At 39.0% G+C, this 23,107-nt stretch overlaps 3 protein-coding genes across 3 annotated transcripts in view; 1 reads left to right on the top strand and 2 right to left on the bottom strand.

Annotated features, from left to right (window-relative positions):
* Positions 1–23,107, bottom strand: part of LOC138165848 (alcohol dehydrogenase E chain-like) — a 417,804-nt gene that overhangs the window by 273,639 nt on the left and 121,058 nt on the right. The window lies entirely within an intron of this gene.
* LOC138165852 (all-trans-retinol dehydrogenase [NAD(+)] ADH7-like) overlaps positions 1–23,107 on the bottom strand; it is a 224,302-nt gene that overhangs the window by 80,137 nt on the left and 121,058 nt on the right. The window lies entirely within an intron of this gene.
* Positions 735–21,911, top strand: CUNH4orf17 (chromosome unknown C4orf17 homolog). The gene is made up of 8 exons (XM_069099198.1): positions 735–861; positions 4,078–4,266; positions 8,811–8,875; positions 10,886–11,023; positions 15,075–15,156; positions 17,277–17,436; positions 19,394–19,437; positions 21,715–21,911. The coding sequence occupies exons 1-8, from the start codon at positions 735–737 to the stop codon at positions 21,909–21,911; spliced, it is 1,002 nt and encodes a 333-aa protein (XP_068955299.1).

The following is a 23,107-nucleotide window of genomic DNA, read 5'->3' as shown; positions in this document are numbered from 1 at the left end:
TGGTGCTGCTGTTACTAGTTGGGTAACGTAAGATAAATTACTTCTCTGGACCTCCATTTACTCATCCGCTAAATGGGGAGATCAGGCTTCGTATCCTTTCAAGTCAGAATAGTTGTGTAAATTCACAGGATCATCAGTCTAGAGAGATGAGAGAAACCTCAGAAACCATCTAGTTCAACCTCTTCATTTTCCAGACAAGGATATTGAAGTCCAGAGAAGTTAAATAATATGCCCAAAGTCACAGATAATATCCCTCAGACGCAGGATTTAAACATAGGTCCTTTTTCTTTTAAGAGTCAGTGTTCTTCCCACTGGACCATTTCCCTTCTGATTCTGTAACTCTAAAATATAATTATTATTCCCGAATTTTCTAAATCTGCAAAGGGCACTTTAACTCTGTTTTCCTTCCAAATTGCCAAATTTCCCAGTTTTCCTATTGTTGTCACTTCCTCAGATGAGGGCTCTCGATGAAATTGCCAAAGAGGTAAGTGAAACTGTAACTTTCCTGTGCCACAGAATGTCATGGAACTGAAAGAGAAGAAGATAATAACAACATCTATGTGGAAAAGGAATGAGGACAGAGCATGCATCCTCTAGTTATGATGACTGCTGCCATTCTGTGATTTCAGGGTCTGATCCATCCACATGGAAATCCTTTCCCAGTGAGGCTGATCTAAGGTGTGTGAGGTCCCACAAGTTTGGTGGTGACTTGGAGAAAGCCAAAGAGACATACTATGAACATCAACTTCAAATCCCAGCCTGACCCATTAATTGGCCATGATACTTCTTGCATGACCAGAAATGCAAATTGTTTTCTAGTGAGACACACCCCCCATCCCCGGAGAGTTTGTCATATTAAAGGTAAGGTGACTTCGTGTCTTGGAATCTGTCTACAAATGGCTCGTTTCAACTGCCTGATAATTCTGAGAGCAAAACGATGTCCTTTACTGTTCTTACCATTGCTGCTTCTCCTTTGTTCTCAGAGGACCAATAACAGGTGATGTCTTGACTTGCAAGTGAATTGGATTTAAGTGAGGAAGGGCTGTGCAAAGTCACCAGCCTCACTTTCTTCTGGAACATAGGGGAATCTTATTTTTTTTTAAGCTAAGGTCTTTCCCAGGTCTCAGTTTGACTGAGGCAACACCCATTCAGTGACTAAGGCTAGGTAAGAAATGAGGCGAAAAATGGCCTCTTTTACCTAGTCAAAAAAAAAATCAGTCTGGGAGGGGAAGATTCTTGGGGGTTTCTGGCCAAAACAGAAACAACTGCTATTTCATACTCTGAGGGACCAAACAATGACCAAGCGAGGCTTGGATTGGGACCTATTATTGGCCAATTAGTGAGAGCCAGAGTGATTTGGGTTTAAGGCATAGCAAAGTAGCTCCATTTGAATCCCAATGGGCTTTATCAAAGTCTGGTTTTCCAATGTTGTATTTCAAGAAATAATAAATGAAACGATGTGGGCCAAAAGAGTTCATTGTCCTGGTTTTTTTGTGATAGAATAAGTAGAGAAGAGAAAAAAAGAAATCTAACCTGTCAACCCCAAGATATCTTGCACAGTTTCAGTGATCAAAATTTATATTCCTTTGGGCATAGCACCCACAGGTAAGGTATGATTCCCTATGTGGACAGAGGGAAAGGAGGGAGAGGATGGAGGGAGGGAAGGAAGGAAGAAGCGACATTGTTCAACTACAACTGGCCGCTTGGGTCCCCAGTGGGGTAGCTACTACTACTCACAAATTGTTTTTTGTCCTTCATTCTCAAAGGGGACCAATGACATCAGGAAGGTGAGGTCTTGACTTGCAAGTGATCTGGATTTAAGTGAGGCAGGACTATACAAAATCACCAGCCTCACTCTCTCCTCCATTTTTTTTTTTTTGGTGGGGGGGAGCATTGAATGGCTCAGCGTAAATAGTAATTGCTTCTGTTTTGGCCAGAAACTGAGGCTCTTCCCCTCCCAGATTAATGTCTTACAAGAACTTAGTGTGAAGTTAAAATGTTATTGATCCTGAAAATAAGCATCAATGGTATGAGTTTCAAAAGGAATAGATGATTTTGATCTGACTTTAAAGACAAAAAAAGCAATTAAATGCCAACCACACTAAGAAGAAATGTGAACTTGTAGCATGTACTAAGGATTTTCTTGGTTAAAACCAAAATTTTTGACCCAATTTGTTTCAATGTGACAAATATTCATTAGTTCCCAATATGTTGTGGGGAAACATTCAGGGAATACAGAAGTACGTGAAAAGACTGACCTCAATGACTGATGAGCACTTGGCCTGTGTTGAAGGATCTGGGTTCCAACCCAACCTCTGGCCCAAGTACCTTAACTTCTATGATCTTCAGCTTCCTCAAATATAAGATAAGGTTCTAGTCAAGCTCCGACGTTCTTTCTAGGCCTAGGTCTATGATACTTTGAGTCACAAAATCAAGCTGTCGTCACCCCCCTTTAATCACAACTTTTGCACTTAGAGCAAATGTCTCCACCTCCTAGATCAGTAAAAGGACTAAGGCCATATGATGTAAGGTCCATTCAAATGTCTATGTTCCTTATAACGTCTCAACATCAACCAATCTGTTGCTTTCCTCTGGTCATAAAGTAAGACATACTGTACTCCTCACTGTGACTGATATCTGTGCCTTTATTTCTATTCCATGGAAGGTTAGGGAAGGTTTATTGAAGGGGATGGGAATAAGGAAATGGGCAATGGAGGATGGAAAATGGGATTTGGACAATAGTAGCCAGAGCAATCCAAAATCACTAAGATCTCCCTGGCTTCAAAACTGTCATCTTCTAACAAGGAACAGTTTCAAAAGTATTGATTTGCAGTTTTTACATTTGAGTTTAAATTCTGACTCATTCATTCCTGTATGACTTTGGATAAATCACTTCCCCTATATGGGGTTCAGTTTTATATAAAATGAAGATGTTGAAATGTTCTCTAAAGTCTCTTCCAGCTCTGAGTCTGTGCCTTTCTTTTTTTCTTCCTCCCTTTCTTTCTGTCTGTCTTTTTTGGAGGCAATCAGAGTTAAGTGACTTGCCCAGCATCACGCAATTTGTAAGTGTCTGAGGCCAGATTTGAACTCAAGTTCCCCCTAACTTCAAGTCCAGTGTTCTGTCCACTGTGCCACCTAGCTACCCACCCAAACCTATGATTTATAATCCTCTCAGGAAAGGAAAACTCCATATGCATCTCAGAATTCTTCCAGGATGAAGCTATGAGGACATTGTTGCTTGAGTTAGAGATGCAGCTTCCTTCTCAAGGTGTCCATCCCTTTAAGACTAAAAGCAACTAACGTGACTAGTTTTAATTTATGATGCATTGGTAGCTTAGTCTTGAAAAGATAATGCTGCTTAAGGGCAGACTATTTATCTCTGTGTCTCCAGAATCCAGCAGAACTTCTGAGGGCAGGTGCTACATACTATTAATCTTTGTGTCTCCAACATCTAGCCCAACTCCTGGCAAATAGAAATTGCTTAATAAATCCTTGTTGATTGGTTGGTAGGTCAGGTCATTGCTTGGTTGTACATATCCTCCAGACCTCTCTACTTAGTATTAGTTCGTTTATGTAGTTGTCTAATTATTTTTTGTACAGACCTGAGGATAGAATGTATTTCTTTCATCAGAGGTGGTCCTCAGGTAAATTGAGAGAGATAATCACCCCAAAGTTTGCCACCAAGTGATGAAATATTTCAGCCACAGCACCTCATTAAGAACATCAACTCAGATATGGAGTGGAGGAGATCTGTGTTGGTGGAAGAAAAAGCCACACAGGTACAATTTGCAGGCTTTAAGTGAATGGGAATGATCATAGCACCTATTTCTCAGGGCTGTTGTGAAGATAAAATCAGATTTGTAAAGCATTTTGGAAACTATCACAATAATAATTATCAATACAGTTTTTCTTGTTAGTTTTTTCAGTAAGGAGCTCATTCATTTACTTCAGCCTACATTCTTTTCATTTGTTTGTTTTGGTTGGAATATTGATATATATCATTGTCCCCCTAGAGGAAGCCTGGAAATCTGCATCTTAAAAAAGTTAGAGATTTGGTTTTTCTTTCCACTCATCCAGGTTTAAACAACATACCTATCTGTGCTGTGAATGATGAAAGCTTCTTTAAGGCACTGTATGATGTTAGCCATTTGGCTGCCCCAGATAAGAACATAACACCACTCAGCAAAATCATCTGTGCCAATAACACAAGCTCTTTCCGTAACCCAGGATCAAACAAAATGAAAATGCCCCCTCGGCCTAATTCTGGTAAGTCACAAAAGACCTTGATGTGATAGATGATGGAACTCATGAGAAAAAAAAAAGCAAATCTATCTATCTACCTATCTATCTATCTATCTATCTATCTATCTATCTATCTATCTATCTATCCACACACACACACACACACATATATATAGCCAGGTTTTCCTGTTAGGTCTAAGATTCAGTATATTCTAAATTGGCTAAGCCCCCACCCCACAGAAAATGCTCTCCATTAACTGAATATACTTCTTGAATGAGACATACATTTTCAGATTATTTTAGGACATTTTCAGCTAATTTCTGGATTTATTTTGCTTAAATATACTTACTTGCTAGGAGGGTGAGCTTTTATCTGGGGACAAGAGATAGTAAGGGGTACATGGGAGGAGAGGGACAGTGATACACTCCAAATAGATGAAAATAAAAGAATGTCAGTGAAAGATTTTAAAAATACACAGAAGAGAGCAGAAAGAAGTGCAGAAGGGAAAACAGACATGTAGGGCAATGTTAGAATGACAATTTATAATTTTAATATTTAATATATAGATTTTTTTAAATAAGCTATATGAAACAGAACTATCTACAATCTTTTTCTATTCTGGTTTGTAAAAGAAAATCATGTTTGTTGATGGTTGTGAACTTTATAATAATGGAAAATTTTAAAATAATAATTACTCTAAAAAGCACCCCACCATGTTTACTGTTTGTGTGATGTTGGCTAGGCCACTTAATCTCCCTGAGCCTTGGTTTCCTCAACTGCAAAATGAGGGAGTTGGACTAGAATAGATGGTCTCTGAGGTTCCTTCTGTCCTACTTCTACCCGTGTTTCCCCGATAATAAGACACTGTCTTATTATTTTTTTTGGAAAGAAAAACGCCAGAGGGCTTATTTTCAGGGGAGGGCTTATGTTGTCCTGCCTCAGCTCTCCTCCGCGGCACTGCTCTCAATGGCGCAAGCAAGCAAAGCACTGGGGAAGAACAGGATGATGCGCTCACTGCTGCATCTCTGATTGGCAGCTGAGGAGAGGGGGGGGGGGGGTGGGGGGGGGGGGGGGGGGGAGGACGGTGCATACAGAGGGTACCATAATGTAGTGTGTAGCGCAGGGGATCACCTTCATTACAGTAGCAATCTCAATAGGGCTTATTTTCGGGGGAGGGCTTATTTTAGAGGAATCTTACACAGTAAGGGGAGGGCTTATTTTCGGGATAGGTCTTATTATCGGGAAACACAGTATGATCCTTTGGTTTTACAATCAATAGTAAAAGAGGTTAGTTGGATTAAGAATAGTCAGTTTTGTTGTTTTTTCATAAGCTCATCAGCCTCTCAATGAAGAAGGAAGAGGAAAATGTCATTGATAGGAATATATCGGTCAGAGGCAGCAGGTTTGGGGGTGCATTGCTCTGCAAGCCTGAGACAGGTGCTGAACCCTTGACCTGAATCCATTCACTAGCCCCTTAGGCCGGGCTCATCTTTCTGGCTCAGCAACCCCTCACTTGCCCTGCTATCTCAAAGCTGAGTTTCTCCCAGGGCTTCAATTTTGTGCAAGAATCCAGGCTGGCCCACCATCATTCTCCTCCCTTCCCTGTCTCTGACTTTCTAAACTTCAAAACCATGCCCCCGACAGTGAGCACCCTCCCTGCCCTGACAAAGACCTTCCAACTTCCTTTGAATGTAAGCTCTTCAAGGGCAGAGACTGTCTTGTTGCTACAGAGCCTAGTACATAGTAAGCACTTAATAAATACTTGTTTCCTCCCTACCTCCTGTCCTCCCTTCCTTCTTTTCTTCCTTCCCTTCCTCTTATTTCTTCCTCCTCTTTTTCTTCCTTCATCCCTTATTTCCTTTTCTTTCTCCTTCCCTTCCTTTCTTTCCTCTCTCCCTCCCTCCCTCCCTCCCTCCCTCCTTCCCTTCCTCTCTCCCTTCCTTCCTTCCTTCCTTCCTCCCTCCCTTCCTTTTTATGTCCTTTCTTTTTTTCTTTCTTCCTTCTTCCCTCCCTCCCTCCCTCCATTACATTTCTTCCCCTTTCTTCCCCTCTCCTAAGGTGTTAAGCCTCCAGGAAGGAAATGACAAAACATGAGAAATGTTCCAATAATGGCAGCCTTAAAGAAACACCATTTATATTCGTAGTTACGCTTCAAATGTCAATCATCTAGTAATGGACCATTTAGAATTGAGCTAGGTTGGCCCCCTGATAACACACCATCAATTTCTCACTTGGGCTTGATGCTTTTCCACTCAGAATGGGGGAGGGGGAGGGCGGGTAGGGTAATAGACCCTACTCTCCCCTGGCATAGACTTTGAGAATCTTGAATCACTCCCACATCTCCAATGAATCATTTGAGCAGAATTTCAGCAAAGGTAATTGATAATATCTCAGGATTTTCACATCATGATTTCTGGGTTGATTTCAACAGTTTAAATTTTTTATTTTTTGATCTATTTGAAGTAACCAGTTTCCTTTGCATCTCTTTGAACCTGTTTCCCAAATACTATAAAATGAAGCCCCCCCCAAAATTTATCTTAAAATTTCTAAACAACCCTTTCCTTCCTGAAATAGATTGAATTACATAAGATTTTATGAAGTATTTGTTGTATGCCAGGCATTGCATTATAGTGCCTCAAGGTTGTAATATTCTAACTGGGTTGGGGTAAGGGAGGTGTGTGGCAAGATTTACATGCATACAGTTAAGTAAATATTATATATGCACATACACACACATATAAAATTATTGGGGTACAGGGGAGTACAAATCAAGAAAGACCCATTGAAGTGGGTAGGGAACTATGGATTCTAAGAGAAGGAGATGGGAATGTTCAGGGAATAGCTTGTACATAAGCATAGAAGCAGGAAAGGGAATATCATATTTAGGGAACAGCAAGTTTAACCACTTGGCTAGAATTTTGAGTTGGGGGAGTCGGTGATGTGAAACTGTTCTATACAGATAAAATGAAGTCAGATTGTAAAGGGCTTTAAATGCTGAGACAAGAAAACAATATACTCAATGACTATGGAAACAATGGAAAGAATAATCACCAAAAATCAAAAGTATATGTTGCAAAATAATAAAGAATAAACATAGATGAAAAGAAGAGATATAAGGCATCTCTACCTCACTGAACTTTGGCAGGGGTGGGAGGTTCGCTAGTGTTGTACATTGCACTAGTTTTCATACTTATTATTGATTAATTTGTGCTGATTTTTCATCTTTCTCCTTTTTGGTCTTTAAAAGTGCTGTTCATTATATGGGATAGTTCTCTGACAGTAGGGAAAAGAAGGGATATCAGGAGACATTATAGTAATATAAATAACAAAATAATTAACACTTATTTATTTAAAAAATAAAAATGTATTTTAAAGAGTAGATGAGGACCTGAATTAGGTGGTGATCTTGTGAGTAGGGACAAAGGGGCAAATATATGAGATATTGTAGAAATAGAATTGTGATTATCTATGGAGGGTAAGGAATAATGAAGAACCAGAGGCAATTCCAAGGTTCCACACAAGGATGACTAGAGGGATAGTGGTGCCTTTGTCAAAAGTAGGGAAGTTAGGCAGAAAAGTGGATTTATGAGGAAAGATAATGAGTTCTGGGTTTGGGGTATATTGAGTTTAAAATGGGGCAACAAGAGGGAGGTGTCCAACATGCAATTAGAGATGTGACATTAGATCTCAGGAGATATGAGGGAAGGATGGTATGAAGACTTGGGAGTCATCTGTTTAGGGATGTTAGTCAATCACAAGGGGCTGACAAGTTCACCAAAAGAGTGTGGAGACAAAAGAAAAGAAGACCCAGATCAAACCCTACCCTGTGGTCCCCTGACACAAAAAGGACAGGATATTGATAATGGAACAGTGGAGGCAGACTTCGAGTCAGAGGTCCTGAGTTCAAAACTCACTTCTAACAGTATTTGCATAAGATTGAACAAATCACTTAGCTTCACTGGGACTTGGGTTTCCCCATTTATCAAATGAAAAACTTGGACTAGATCACCTCTGAGGTCCCCTCCAGCCCAGCATCTATGAACTTATGTAAAGAATACTGAGATGGAGGAGAAGCCATCAGACAGGAGGGAACAGTGTCATGGAAACCCAGGAAGGAAAGAATATCTAGGAAGAAAGGTTAACCAACAGTGCCAAAAACAAGGTCAGGAAGGCTAAGGACTCAGAAAATACCATTGGATTTAGCACTTAAGGTATCATTGGTGTTCTCAGAGAGCAGTTTCAGTCACGTGGTATATTTGGAAGCCAGATTGTGTCCTCTGGTTGAATACTTAAGGAAAACACATCAGTGGGGGCTCATGAGTTATGGTTTTTAAGGGAGTAAACATAAGAAGAACCTTGAACCTGGGGGTAGTCATCTATTAAGAGGACCTACCTTGAGTGTTGGGTAGAAGCCCAAGGTGCTACTTATAGAATCCATTATAACCATAGAAATTAGATACTTGATTCTGTAGTTCTCCTGCCAAGATATGGAAATGGATACCATGCCATACTAGAGCAAAATTCCCTTACAATTTGACCTAAAACTTTGTCCTCAATTCAATTTCAGAACCCTGTAGACAAACAAAAGACTTCCTTGATAATCGCTGTGAAGGTGTTTTAAAGATTAAAAAGGTAAGAAAATATTACCAGGTATCTATGTCTAATTATCTCTCTAGGGATCAATAGCCTTTCATTTCCTCTCACATACCTTTCTCAAAACTTAACAAAGGAATGGAGGATGTGGTAATGGTGGTGATAGTAATATTATTCACTTACATTTACACACTTTATCCTTTTATAAATGTATTTAAGTCCCCATAACTAGTTAGATCAAGAGCAGGTTCTAGGAACCTACATTTCCTAACTTCTAGCCCAATATTCTTGTCACTAAACTACAATAGGGATGAAGGCATAGAGGGGATACCCAACATATGAACACCCTCATTCCTATGAAAAATAATGTACTTCTCTAATTATATTTTGTAGCACAGCACTTGTAGACATATATAAATTATCAGCTAGGCATAGGTAAACCTCCAAAAGGTCATATATTTTAAAACTTCATTCAACCAGGCTCTCATCAACATTTTTTTAAGCAATTGGGGTTAAGTAACTTGATCAAGGTTACACAGCCAGTTATTTCTGGGTATGGTGCTAAGTATCTGAGCTTAGATTTGATCCCAGGTGATCCTGACTCTGGGGCCAGTGCTCTTACTCGCTGAACCACCTGGCCACCCCTAAGCAATTGGGGTTAAGTAACTTGCTCAAGGTTACATGGCCAGGTGTTTCTGGGTGGGTGCTAAGTGTCTGAGCCCGGATTCGATCCCCAAGTCATCCTGACACTGGAGCCAGTGCTCTTACTCACTGTGCTACCTGGCTGCCCCTCTCATCAACATTATTAAACAGGAAACATTTGCTCTAAAGACTTTGTCCTCCAAATGAATATGCTCCAACCATTATACTTCTCTTTCCTGGTAGGACAATCATGTAATTTAACTGAGTGCATTGTAGTAGCTAAGCCATGGAAGTTGGGAGAGGCAAATAAGATTCCATATATTTTTTTAAAGCAATTGGGGTTAAGTAACTTGCTCAAGGTTACATGGCCAGTTATTTCGTGTGGGTGCCAAGTATCTGAGCCCGGATTTGATCCCAGGTCATCCCGACACTGGGGCTGGTGCTCTTACTCGCTGTGCTACCTGGCCGCCCCTCCATATTTTCTTATGGAATACTGCTGGGACTATTACATTTGTGGAGAACTAAAGGCATTTGAGAAGAAGTAAAACAGAATTTGGGCTTTGGGAAATAAAGGCATCAAAAAGAAAGAGAGAATTGGCTTGGTAATATTCGGAAACAAGACTAGATTCAGAGCCAGAAGACTTCACTGTCTGTCTTATTATATAGTCTACATAGTCCTCATCCCACCCTCCCAGTGCCTTCTTTGTTTGTTTTAAGAAGTCTTCATTCTAACACATTTTAGCTATGTGACTCTGAGCAAGTCACTCAGTCTCTCAAGTGTTTTATACGATTCTCTAAGACCAGAAGTTGAAGAACTATATTGGTAGAAGGAGTTTTCTCACCTGGGACTTCCCTATAATATAGGTGAAAACACAGATGTTGTCCCCATTCCCTACTTTTTTCCAATATCACAGCCTATTTCCATGGGTCATTAATCCATCCTGCTGATTAGTGTACTGTAGCTGCTTTTTGAAAATTAATTTGGTTCTTCTCTAGCAAATATGGTTATTGATTTAGTAGACTCGTGCTTAAAAAATAGGGAACATTAGTAATAATCACCATCACAATGATAGCTAGCATTTGGATAGCACTTTAAAGGTTTGCAAAGCACTTTACAAATATTAACTCAATTTATCCTCACAATAACCTTGGCAGAGAGGTGTTATTATTTTCCCCATTTTTCCGATGGGGAAACTGAGACAGTGGTCAAGTAACTTGCCAAGAGTCATGCAGCTAGATTCAAACTCGGGTCCAAATAATGCAGCACATTATCCACCTCAAGATTTAGCTATCTACATGTGTATTCACATTTGGGTATATTGTTTATTACCCATATGTTTTCTTTAGTTTTAGAATGAATTCTAACAGGAGACAAAACATAATGATTGCATTATGTCTTTGATTTAGGAAGAGCTTCGGGGCAGAAGTCACACTTCACACCCAAAGGCAAACCAAGGTTCTATGGTCTCTGAGCACATTAATCCCAAGAGTGAAGTGAGAGGCAAGACAATTTGCATACCGAACTATCTGGATCAGGAAATAAAAGTAAGAGCCATATTTAGCATTGTTATTATAATCAAAGAATATATAAATAAATCAATTAATCTTTCAACAGGTTTGCCAGGTGCCTGTTTGCCAGGCCATGAGGATAGAGGTACATAAATGATACTCCCTGAACTCAAGAAGCTTACATTCTAACAGAGGAGATATTTTATGTATCTACGTAGGAATCTACAAACTAGACACAAATATGTACAAAATAATTTGGGGAGGTGATCACACTTGGCAGGGGTGAGGGGGGGCATCACACTTGGGGAAATCAAGAAAAGATTCAAGTAGGAGGTAGTACTTGACTTTCTTGAAAGAAACTAGAGATCTTAAGGGGCAGAGATGAGGAAGTATATTCTAGGAATGGGGCATAACCAGTGCAAAGACAGAGACAGGAGATGAAATGTCACCTATAAAAACAGTAAGAAGTGAAAAGGAATAGAAACAAGGAGAAACAGTAATAGAATATTGCTTATAAAATTTTTTTACTATGAGCATTGAATGTTTGTGAGTAGAAAGATTCTGGGAGCTGCTGTGTATATGAGTATTTTAGAGGGCTAGTTTACTGTGGCTGACAGACTCAAGTGAAATGCTTCTTGCCAACTGCTAACATTTTCTAGCAGGACTGGGAGCAAATCAGCTAGGAAGGGACAGAACTAGGAAGTTAGAAAAACAGAAGCTTTCAGGAAAACTCTTTGGAAGGAGGGGGATCTTCTGGGAGATCCTATCGACTCATTGGTGCACGGTTTTCTCAGGACCACAATATAAGTTTAGCTTTGGAAATAATTTGTAGCCATAGTGTGCATAGTTATTCTATAGGAATCACTCAGGAGGGACTATGATCTCAGTTTCCTCATCTGTAAAATGAGAGGGTTTGACAAAATGGTCTCTGAAATTCCCTTCCGGTTCTGATTCTATGATCTCTACCTCACATGCCCATAGGAGATGATGTGTCCACATGAGTTGTCCAAATGTCATGAATAAGGGATAATGTCAATAGATAATCTTCACATCTATCCATAGGTGACTTTGATTCTTGTCTGGAGGGGAGCAGGAAACTGAGGCTGTAAGGTTGGCACTCTGAAAGGTTACTCGACTAGAATTACATCTATCTGTCCCCCTAAATATTCAATCCAATAATTCAGTAAACCTTTATTAAGCACCTATGTGCCGGGCCCTGTGCTAAGCAGTAAAGATACAAAAAAAAGAAAGAAAAAAAGCCTCTGCCCTCAAGGACCTTACAGTCTAATAGGAGAAAGACAATAAGGAAAGAGAAAAGGAAGCTGAAGGGGTGGGTATAAAGGCATGATCTATGTGAAGATGAAACCAAGAAGGGCCACTAAAGGAAAATGGAGAGTTACCTGGAAAATTCAGAGCCCTCTGTAAAGGAAGGCTTTAGGAGTAGTTTAAGGCTCTGGTCCTCCAATTAGAGGATAGAGGCAGTTGAGGATGGTGAGGAAATGTGAAGCATCAGAAGCTGAGTAAATCTGCATGATGATGAGCTTTCTGGGGATCAGCTCATCCCGGGAGAGGTCACACCCAGTGAAATGGCTGATGCAGAGCAAAATGAAGTCAGTTATGTTCTCCCAGACATTTACTATCAACAAGAAAAGTCTTCCTTTGTCAGAAGATGCTTTCCATTTTCTCAAACAAATATGCATAATCTCTCCTATTCCATTATGCTACTCCAACTACCTTTTTTTCTCCCCAACTCCTCGTTGGCATTTCAGCATCTGCGAGATTGGGTTTGGAAATCAAGATTAGAAGGAAAGCAGAAAGCTGGGAAACAATTTTTACAACAATTGTCTCTGAAAAATGCCTCTTCTCTCAAACATATTGAGAACAGAGTCATATGTATAAGAGAATATGAATCATTCCCCAATTGAAAAATGGTCAAAGGATAATAGGCAGTTTACAGATGAAGAAATCAAAGCAATCCATAACTATACGAAAAAAAATGCTCTAAATCACTATTGATGGGAAAAACGAGAATTAAAAAACTCTGAGGTACTACCTCACACCTATCAGACTGGTGACAGAAAAAATAATAAATGTTGGAGATGTGGGAAAATTGGGACATTAATGTATTGTTGGTGGCCTTGTGAACTGATCCAAACATTCTAGAGAGAAATTTGAAACTATGCCCAAAGGGCAATCAAACTCTGCATACTCTTTGACCCAGCAATAAACTGCTATGTCTGTATCTGTAATGGGAATACAAATTTGGAAGATCTTCCCTGCCCCTAGGCTAAAATGCACCTGAAGCCTGGGGTGGGAGGCTTGTTTTTCAGTAGATACTTCTTGATTGGCCAGTGAGTCAATAAGGTTGTTACATTCTCTGAGCCAGGAGAAGGCTATATTAGCCCTGATGTGTAGCTTTGTTTTGGGACTCACTTTGAGAAGTGTTCTGTGATTTGATCTGAATTCTGGGAAGCCGTTATTGAAAGTCCCCCGGCTTTGAAAAACCCAGATGTGGAAACCCAGATGTTGACTGGGTATGGATGTAATGGTTGGACAGTTTGGAAAGCTGTCTACTTGATCTGTTAATGTCTTGATAATTCTGTCTGTATATTTTGAAGTTTGGGGTGCTGACCTTTTTCCCCTGAAACGATATATGTCTGACTGATTAAAGTAAGCTTGTTAACCCATTTTGAGTTGCTTTCCTTTAACAAAGCAGATCCAAGAACCTGTATGGGCAGCAAACCCTGAGGACGCGCTTGGGGTGCTTGCTGCTACAGTATCCCAAAGAGATGACATAAAAGGGGGGAGGGAAGAATTTACACATACAAAAATATTTATAGAATCTCTTTTTGTGGTGGTAAAAATCTGGAAATTGGGGGATGTCTATCAATTGGGGAATGGCTGAATAAGTTGTGGTATATGAATGTATTGTGCTATAAGAAATGATGAGCAGACAGATTTCGGAAAATTCTGGAAAGACTGTATGAACTGATGCAAAGTGAAGTGAACAGAACCAGGAAAACATTGTACACAGTAACAGCAACATTGTGTAATGACCAGCTTTGATAGATTTAGCTTTTCTCAGCAATACTATAATATGTCATAGCACTTCTTAAAATGTGGGTCTCAATCCCATATGGGGTCATGAAAAATTTGGCAACAGCAAAAGGTTTCTGAATGTGCAACAACCAAAAATTAATTAAAAATAAAACGTAATAAATCTGAGGTGTTTCTGGCAGTGCTGGCAACTTCACTGAAGCCTTGGTTCTAAACACACAGCATTTGTACTTTGCACTGTGCATGCCATCATGCCGACGAACGCTGCCAAAACTCGAAAAGTAGTTGTGAGTAGAAAAAGGTTAAGAAACCCTGAATTCTAAGACAATTCCAAAAGACTCATGATGGAAAATTCTATCCATATCCAGAGAAAGAACTGATGGAGTCTGAATTCAGATCAAAGCATACTGTTTTCACTTCATTTAAAATTTTTTTCCTTTTATTCTGTTTCTTATTTCACAACATGACTAATGTGGAAATATGTTTTACATGATTGCACATATGTAACCTATATCAAATTGCTTACCATCTCAGGAAGGGAGAAAATTTGGAACTCAAAATTGTATAAAAAATGAAAGTCAAAAATTGTCTTTACCTGTAATAGGAAAAAATAAAATACTATTAAATACAAATCAGCAAAGTTATTAATAACCTATTGTGTGGTAGGTAAGGAGTAGGTAGGCTTTTGTTCTGTGTCATGGATCCCTTTGTCAGTATAGTGAAGCCAAGAGAGCCTTTGTCAGAATAATGTTTTTAAATACATATGATAAAATACATAGGACTATAAAGGAAACTAATTATATTGAAATAAAGCTATCAAAATATTAAAAAAGCAAGTTTGCAGACTCCAGGTTAAGAGCAAATGTGCGAGGCACTGAAATACAAAGATAAAAATGAAACGACCTGCTCCAGAGGCTTACGTTCTGTCAGGTGATATTCGGTGCCTCCTCTTACTGGTAGAACAGCCAAGGACAAATTCTGGGGGGCAGGCTGAATATTCCTCACCACATCCCAAATGTGCTTTTTTCAGATTCTGTCCAAGCTATGTGAAATTCTGCAAACAGACTCCCTGGCGGAACTCCTCACGTGGCTTCTCCATGCAAGTGTGAAAGGTAAGAGGCAGGAACATTATAATTCTTCAGGGAAGCTGTTCAGAAACCATGGGCTGCTTTCTGTCCTAGCAGGGCTTAAAAGCTAGGGAAGCTTGCCCCCTATATCATGGATATATAAAAGGCTGGATACTGGTAGGGGTTCTAAGGGCAATTGGTATCAATTAACTTCCTTCTCAGTGGAGTATCAGAGATAATTCCAGAATCACATACATACACACACACACATACATATACATACACATATATATGTATATGCTTACACGATATTTCCTCCTGTTGCTAGATTCTACTCAATATATCTCATGCCAAAATGAGTATCTTCTCCCCAAATCAAATTTCTCTCTCACTGTCAGTCTTTGTCGCCACTCTACCAACCATCTGTGTTTGACTTGCCCCTTTTCTTCACCCTGCCACATGCAGTCATCATATGCTATCGATTCTTCCTTCTAAAAAGTTTGAATTCCACTTTTCCTTTCCATTCCCAATGATGTCATTCTAATCCAGAAGATGACTACCTTCAACCTTAATGGATACAATGTCCTTATGGCTGGCCTCTCAGATACTGATACTCATTTTTCTATTCAATAAATATAGCAGCAAACATTTATTAGGTGCCTATCAGGTATTTAAACATTGTGTTTTGTGTTAGGAATTATAGTATGAATACCCTTCCCTTTTTTATATTTTATATTTGTTTCCCACTTCTGAGGTCAAGTTGACTACCACATAGACATTATCCAATTTCTGATTTCCCAGACCAATACTCTGACTCTGACCTAAGTCTATCAAAGTCATTTCTAATCCCCCCAAGTAATTATGGTCACTCTACTGCTTTTACCTCATTTCTTGCAATCACAGATGAGTGAAGAAACAAGGCAGGCAGGTCCTAAAATTGTTTGATATACACTTCATAATATGGCACACATAAGGACTGTAGGCCAGTTGTGCTTATATACCTGGACACATCTAGTCTATGCTTATGCATAAATTAATCATTTATCATTATTAATCATTACCCCTTATCTATTAGGTGCTTTCGCAGAATGTAAAAGTCCTTTAAGATGATGTTTTAACTCTGAGACATACACACACACACAAAAAGGGAAAATGTTCTAGTAGAACGATCACGGGGCCTGCAGCCATTAGCAAGTCTCTGAAGCTCTCTGGACTTTGTTTCCTGATATGTAAAAATTGGGAGATTGGACTCCATGATCTCAAACGTAGACTCATAGCTGTATCATTCAGTGATTCCAGGAAACTGAGAGATGAGTGCAAAAGTCTATAATACAACAGAATTGGGTGGTTGAGACCATCTGTCGGCAAATGCCTGGCCCCTCACCCCTCCACAGGTGTAACTATTTACCTTGACCTATAAATTTGCTCCCATTCATGTGCTAACTTTATTTCCAGCCCTAATCAGGGAATAGATGAGAAGGAAAAGTTGGTTTGGTATCAGAGTTGGCTTTTTTGGTAGTCTCCCTGTACCTCAGGGAGGTATTAGACTCATTTTAGATTCATGTTTTAGATGCAACTTTCTGGATTATTCCTCATCTCAATTGCATAGTCCCTTCGAAATTTGGCTCAATGACTTATAGGCCCTGGATTTCTCATTACCTCTTGCCCAATCCCTCTATGGGAATTTCAAACAAAATGGCAGATTTTAGGGGAGATATTTGGGGACAGGAGACACCTTTAGATGTGCCTCATGTAACACCAGGTAGGCTACTGTCATTAGTGTATTATGTGAGATGGCATGAATAATGAGATTTTTGGACCTGGGTTCAAATCCCACCCCAGACATTTACTGGCTGTGGGATCCTGGGCAAGTCACTTAACATTTCTAAGCCTCAGTTTCCTCATTTGTAAAATTAAGGGGTAGGATTTAATGAACACCAAAACCCTCTCCATTTTAAATCCATGAGCCTCTTTTATGGTTCAACAGTAACAAATGATTTTGGAGTGTGAACCACACTCTCTGTACAATATAGAACCACAGAAACCAAGGTTTGGCATGGCCGTCCAGAAAACTGTTTGCACTAGGGACTAGGTAGAAATAGCTAATACTGTATTGGGTTTACAAGTGAATTGTAACTGCAGCTTTATTTCCCCTTTCAAATCAGAAAAAGAGTGGGTATCAGCTTTGATCCATGCAGAGCTCTCTGAGATCAACTTGCTGAAAAACCGGGAGCACATTCCCCAAAAGAAACCTGGAAAAGAGAAAGAAAAATCATCTTCCACTGTCAAAGCCCTAGCCAAGGAAGAGGTGCCTAAAGTCAACAGGTAATTAAGGCTCCATCATGAAGAGCCTTGGGTACCAGCTGATGGACATCCAGGGGAAGCCCGGAGAAGTGAGAAAGGCTCTGGAAGTCAGAGCCCAAAGTCATGGACCACTTAGTATGGGTCACAAAGTTATGGGCCACTCCAAGACTCAGTTGTGGCCCCTCAAAAAAAAAAGAATAGTAATATTTATGCTTCCTATTTCACAACATGAACTTCTATAACTAAAAAAGGGCTATTGATTCCCTTTAACTGCTTGACCATGAATTTTTTTTTAAAGCAATCAGGGTTAAGTAACTTGCTCAAGGTTATACGGACAGTTATTTCTGGGTGTGGTGCTAAGTGTCTGATCCTGGATTTGATCCCCAGGTCATCCCGACACTGGAGCCAGTGCTCTTACTCGCTGAGCCACCTGGCCACCCCAACCATAAATTTGTTTTTAGGCATTAATTTAAGTTTCTTCAATGAAAAAAAAATCTATTTTCCCTCCTCCACCATTTAAAAAATAAAAAGATGGATAAAATACTATAAAAATATGTATAGTCAAGCAAAACAAATATCCAACATTGGTCATGTCCAAAAATATATGAATTTGACTTTTTCTTTCAAGAAGGATAAATGTCAGGGGTTTAAAACTCTCCTTTATTTAATAAAGGATTTTTTAAAAAGGCTTTTATATTAGTAATTCTTGAATTCTCTCTCCCAATATTTGGGAAACAGTCTTTTCACTAAATTATTGAATCCAGCAGCTTTTCTTTTTCTATATTTCCTAAGTTGAAAGGCAAAAGAAGACCTGAACAGGGGACAAAAAATATGCACATTGCTCTAAAAATGAAGAAAAGGGAATATAAAAATGACTTAGTAGACTCCCTAGATATTTTAAATTATTCTCGAACAAAGACGTGCTCCATTCTGCCAAAAAACAAAGTAATGGAATGGAGAACAGAGGATAGAGAATAGAGATTAGATCTGATTTCGACAGGAGTTCCCGGTTGAGGAAATTCTCTCTAAGAATGCAGGTTGGCAGTTTCTCTGCAACTTAGAGTCTTAGAGTGTTGTTTAAAACACTGAGTGGATAAGTGATTTCCCAAGGACGTTGGATATGTTATTAATTAAAAAGAATACCCCTTTGGCCTAAGAAAACATTATGCATTCCACACAGGTAAAATGGTATAATAGGAAAACCACATTTGTCTAAAATCCAGCTGCAGGTGCTACTTATGGAAATAGGACAAAAATTTACCTTTGAAAAAAATTAGGTTTTGGAAGGCCTTATGGAAAAGAAGCCAACAGAAAAATAAGATAATGTGTCACTCAGAAAGACATATTGAAAAAGGCAAAGGAAAATGAAGTTAGGGTATGTGAGAATTCCCTTTTGTTTGCCTTGTTTGCCCCATGACAAGGCTGCTTTTGTGAGGTCTGGGGGAGGATTATTTATTGATGCAGGGTTTTTTTTTTCTTTTTATAAAACAGTACTGTCAAAGTTACACTTTGCCCTAATCTTTCCACCCTGAATCCTCCCAAGTAAAAAAATCAACATTATTATAAGTTGAGATTTCTATGGACATCAGAGATTTTAGAAACATATTAAAACACTTGACCCTCATCCTATAAAACCATTTATTCACTACAAAGCTATTAGATTTTCTGACTAGAAAGACTCTGACTGAATCTATAATACAACAGAATTGGGTGGTTGAGACCATCTTCAGGAATTGCCTGGTCCCTCACCCCTCCAGGTGTAACGATTTGCCTTGACCTATAAACTTGCTCCCACTCATATGCTAACTTTATTTCCAGCCCTAATCAGGGAAAAGATGAGAAGGAAAAGTTGGTTCGGTATCAGTTACCCTAAAGATGTTATTGCTGTTTTGTAAACACCTTTGGTGGTGATATAATCAATAAAGGATGCTTATGTAGATGCGTGAAATTCACTGTCCTTTTCCTCTATCTGATTTAGAGTTCCAAGCCAAAAACTGGAAAAAAATAAAGAACCAAGACAAGGTTAAGTATAATTTGTGCATGTTAATGGTAAGGTAACATAATAAACACACGAGTCCTACAAAAGGAAAGCACGACAGTTTTTAATACTCAATTCTGAAGAGACAGACATAAAATAAAAGACTGTTTCAAGAAGTGAAGACACACCAGATACAACCACCTATCAAATTTGCCATAAATGAAAGTGTTGCATTGACTGCTTTGAAAGGTAAACCCTAAAATAGGTCTTGGGGAGACAGCAAAAGCTACAGGTTTAGTCTTAGGATCACAGGTGTAGAACTGGAAGGAACTTGAGAGTTCCATCAGGTCTAATCTCTTCATTACATAGATAAACAGAGGCACAAGCAGGTTAATACCTGTGTGCCCAAAGTCATAGGTAGTAAGTGTCAGAAGAATTGAATGTATCTGGAGATCTGGACCTGGAGTCAGGAAGTTCAAATCCAGCCTCAGACACTTACTAGCTGTGTGACCCTAAGCAAGTCACTTAACTTCTGCCTGCTTCAGTTTCATCAACTATATAATGAGGATATTAATGAATAGGTCTTGTTAATTAATTAAATATTAAGAAATTAATAAAAGACAGAAGTGATGGACCTGAGAGTTTAACTTTTTTCCATGAACAAAAATGTATTTTTCCTCTTTCTGACCCCACTCCACATTTAAAAAATAAATAAAAAGAAGACAAAATAAAAATAGATATGCATAGTTAAGTATAACAAATAAATACCCATTACTTTGGTCATGTCCAAAAATATATATTTGATTTTCTCTTTCAAGAAGGATGATGGATGGTAGGGATTTAAAAGATTCTCCTCCTTTTAGAAGGACCTCTAAAGGTGCCTTCTGGGTCTAATGTTCTGTGATTCCCATGATTACAATTCAGAAAGTTCCAGAAGGGCCATAAAAGAGAGAACAGCAAGGATAGAATAAAGTGAGAAAAGCAGGTGCTTGCACCTCCCCTGGTTCCCATCCAGAGACACCAGCTCAATTTTAAGCCCTACTCAAGGGTACATTCTGAACCAAGGCATAGGAAAGAATAAAGAGACCCAGAAGAAATGGTCAAAGAAATCCACTGCTGATTCTCACAGAGGTATAATGGGTTCTAACTCTGAACAGACTTGTATGATGATAAAGTAATGAGATGAACCCATATACTGGAGCATATGTTTTGTGTCATAGTCCACAACCCAAGAGAATGGATTCCAATCTTCACAAAGTCCTTTATACCAATATCAAAGATGTCATAGGGCCCAAATATATCTCCTTGGATCTGCCTCAACCCAGATTTCTTTGGACCATCCCAGATTTGACCCATGTTTCATATATTGTATTTCAAATGTTGCTGGAATACATTTGATCAACCGCTGAGATCCATCCTCAATCAGTTATTTCTCCAACTGGATAGTAACCTTATAAGGTATAACCTAATTGATGAGCCAAAAACTTTAGAGACAACATTGGAGGCAGAGGACGTAGGTTTAAATCTTACAGCTGACATTACCTGTGCAACCTAGGGTAAGTCATTTAACTCATTTGGGACTCACTTTCCTCACATCTGTAAAATCAAGGTTGACCTTGAGGGCTTTTAAGCTCCCTTCCAAATTGAAATCTGTGATTCTATACTCTGTTCTCTCATTCAAAACTCAGCTACAATAAAAGTAAGGTCCTGGTCTTATTAGGTGAGTGATTCACATAATATAGAAGAGAAATCTTTTCAGTATAATCGGAAATCAAAATTACCACAGGACTTTTTCTGGGATGCTTAATAACACCAACAAAATCTAAGTAAAATCAGGCATAAGAACTGGACATTTTCATAATAAAAACAAGCAACACTATTTGCTGAATTATAAAAACATTATTGTTTATGTGAACATTGCCTTGGGGAGAGATAGTTGGCAAAAAAAGAAAAAAGGTCTTATTGGTCGCTCTTAATTGGTCCACAAGAGTTGATTGTTAAATTTTCAGGATGAGCATTTGCACCTTGGAAATCAGCAAAGGCTACAAATCAGGGCTCCATTTAATGATTTTCTGGACTTAAAAACGTCATGGAGAAAATGTTCACAATGCAGATTAAACTTAATGTCTCATGCAAACATTCTTTTTTTTGGTGGGGGGAGTCAGTTATTAAACACTTTTTAGCATTAATTCTCCAGGGAATTCCTATTTAACTCAGTTTCATGGAGGTCCACTATATGTAGTTCCTTAATGTAGGCTAAAAAGTGAATTTACACAGATTCTCAATTCCCATGTCATCTTATTTGGGCTCTTCTATTTCAGAGGCCGAGGCTAAGTCTGAATTGATTAAAGAAAAAAGCAAACTTGAAGAGGCCATTGAAGAATATTTCAGCAAAACAAAGCCTCCTGCCAAGAATCTAAAGATTTGGGAGAGAAATTACTGTCCTCACTCAGCAGCAAAGGCCAAAAGTGTCGAGAAATCAACAAGGCAACAGCCTATATTCCCAAAGGCCCACTAATTACAATTTTTTAAAGTTTTAAGCCAAAGAAACTCTACAGAATTAAATACAAGTAGAGAAGGCCTGTTGTGGCTTTCCTTCTCAGAAACTCCAGGCTCATCCGTTCTTACTCTCCCTCAAAAAAATGTTTTCAAGGTGGCCTAGAAGGACCAAGCATGGATTAGCACCTAGAGTAGCAAATTTTAGTTCTCAAACATTAGTAAATTATACTTGTAGATAAATCTGAATGTTGAACATATTTTAATTATTTTTAGTCTGTTAATTTTGAATACATATGAAATAAAGCATATATATGCATGCTCTATTTTCATGACTTGCAGAATCACTGCATAGGAAGAAGATCCTGGTGGGATGCAGCAAGAGACAGGCCCATCAGAACCAGGAGTCAGCTCCTCAGACTCTACCCATGCTTAGCACCTTCATGAAAAAGATGAGAATTCTCGTGGAGTTGGTTGGTCACAAAGGGCTTCTTTCCCAACCCTTCCCTCCCCCTGCTCTCCCAAATAATCCAACAACTGCTTAAGGGCAGAATCTGAGCATAATAAGGGCACAACCCACCCTCCTCAAGCCAATGACTATTTTTCGGTTTTTCTCAGGTTAAGTGGATAATAAAGTACAATGAGAGAAAGCTTGATAACAATTACTTGGTCATTTGCTCTCCATAATCTTTAACTTTCACACACCTATAATATACAAGTGATAGGTTACAAATATAAAGTGACCTTTGAAATTCATAAAATATCTTTGGCGAGTCAGAGTAGTCTTGTATTAAACAGCTCGAGGAAAACATCCTTTTATCTCCTTGGGCATCTCCTATGTTGGTCCAAACCAGGTTCAGTAGAAAAGAACTACTCAGTATGCTTATTTCCCAGGGTGGAGGAGCAAATGAGATATTTGTATTAGCACTTAAGCATAGAGCCTAATACATAGGTACTTAATCCCTCCCTCTCTCCCTCCCTCCCTTCCTTCCTTCCTTCCCTCCCTCCCTTAAGGGTTAAATCATTTATCAGACAAAGTAGAAATAGCTTACCTTAAAACCTCAGACTTAGCATCATGATAGACATCGAGAACTAGAAGGGCCTGTAGAGGACATTCAGTCTAATATCCTCATTTTACAAATAAACTAAAACTGAGGAAGGCTGTGACTTGTCCAAAGTCATGCAAGGTCAGTAAGAGAGGCAGCTAGGTGGTACAAT

This window comes from Petaurus breviceps, unplaced genomic scaffold, assembly GCF_028583685.1.
Source record: "Petaurus breviceps papuanus isolate PSGF00001 unplaced genomic scaffold, PetGlider_PUasm1.0 126, whole genome shotgun sequence".
Taxonomy (NCBI): domain Eukaryota; kingdom Metazoa; phylum Chordata; class Mammalia; order Diprotodontia; family Petauridae; genus Petaurus; species Petaurus breviceps.
This window is presented reverse-complemented; position numbering and strand designations above follow the sequence as displayed.

What these genes read in the sequence shown, in the direction of transcription:
- CUNH4orf17 (XM_069099198.1), top strand. Translation starts at nt 735, where the DNA reads ATGAACATCAACTTCAAATCCCAGCCTGACCCATTAATTGGCCATGAT. An exon ending in ATCTGGATCAGGAAATAAAA is followed by an intron (nt 11,024 to 15,074) that starts GTAAGAGCCATA and finishes TGCTTTTTTCAG; the next exon opens with ATTCTGTCCAAGCTATGTGA. An exon ending in GAGGTGCCTAAAGTCAACAG is followed by an intron (nt 17,437 to 19,393) that starts GTAATTAAGGCT and finishes TATCTGATTTAG; the next exon opens with AGTTCCAAGCCAAAAACTGG.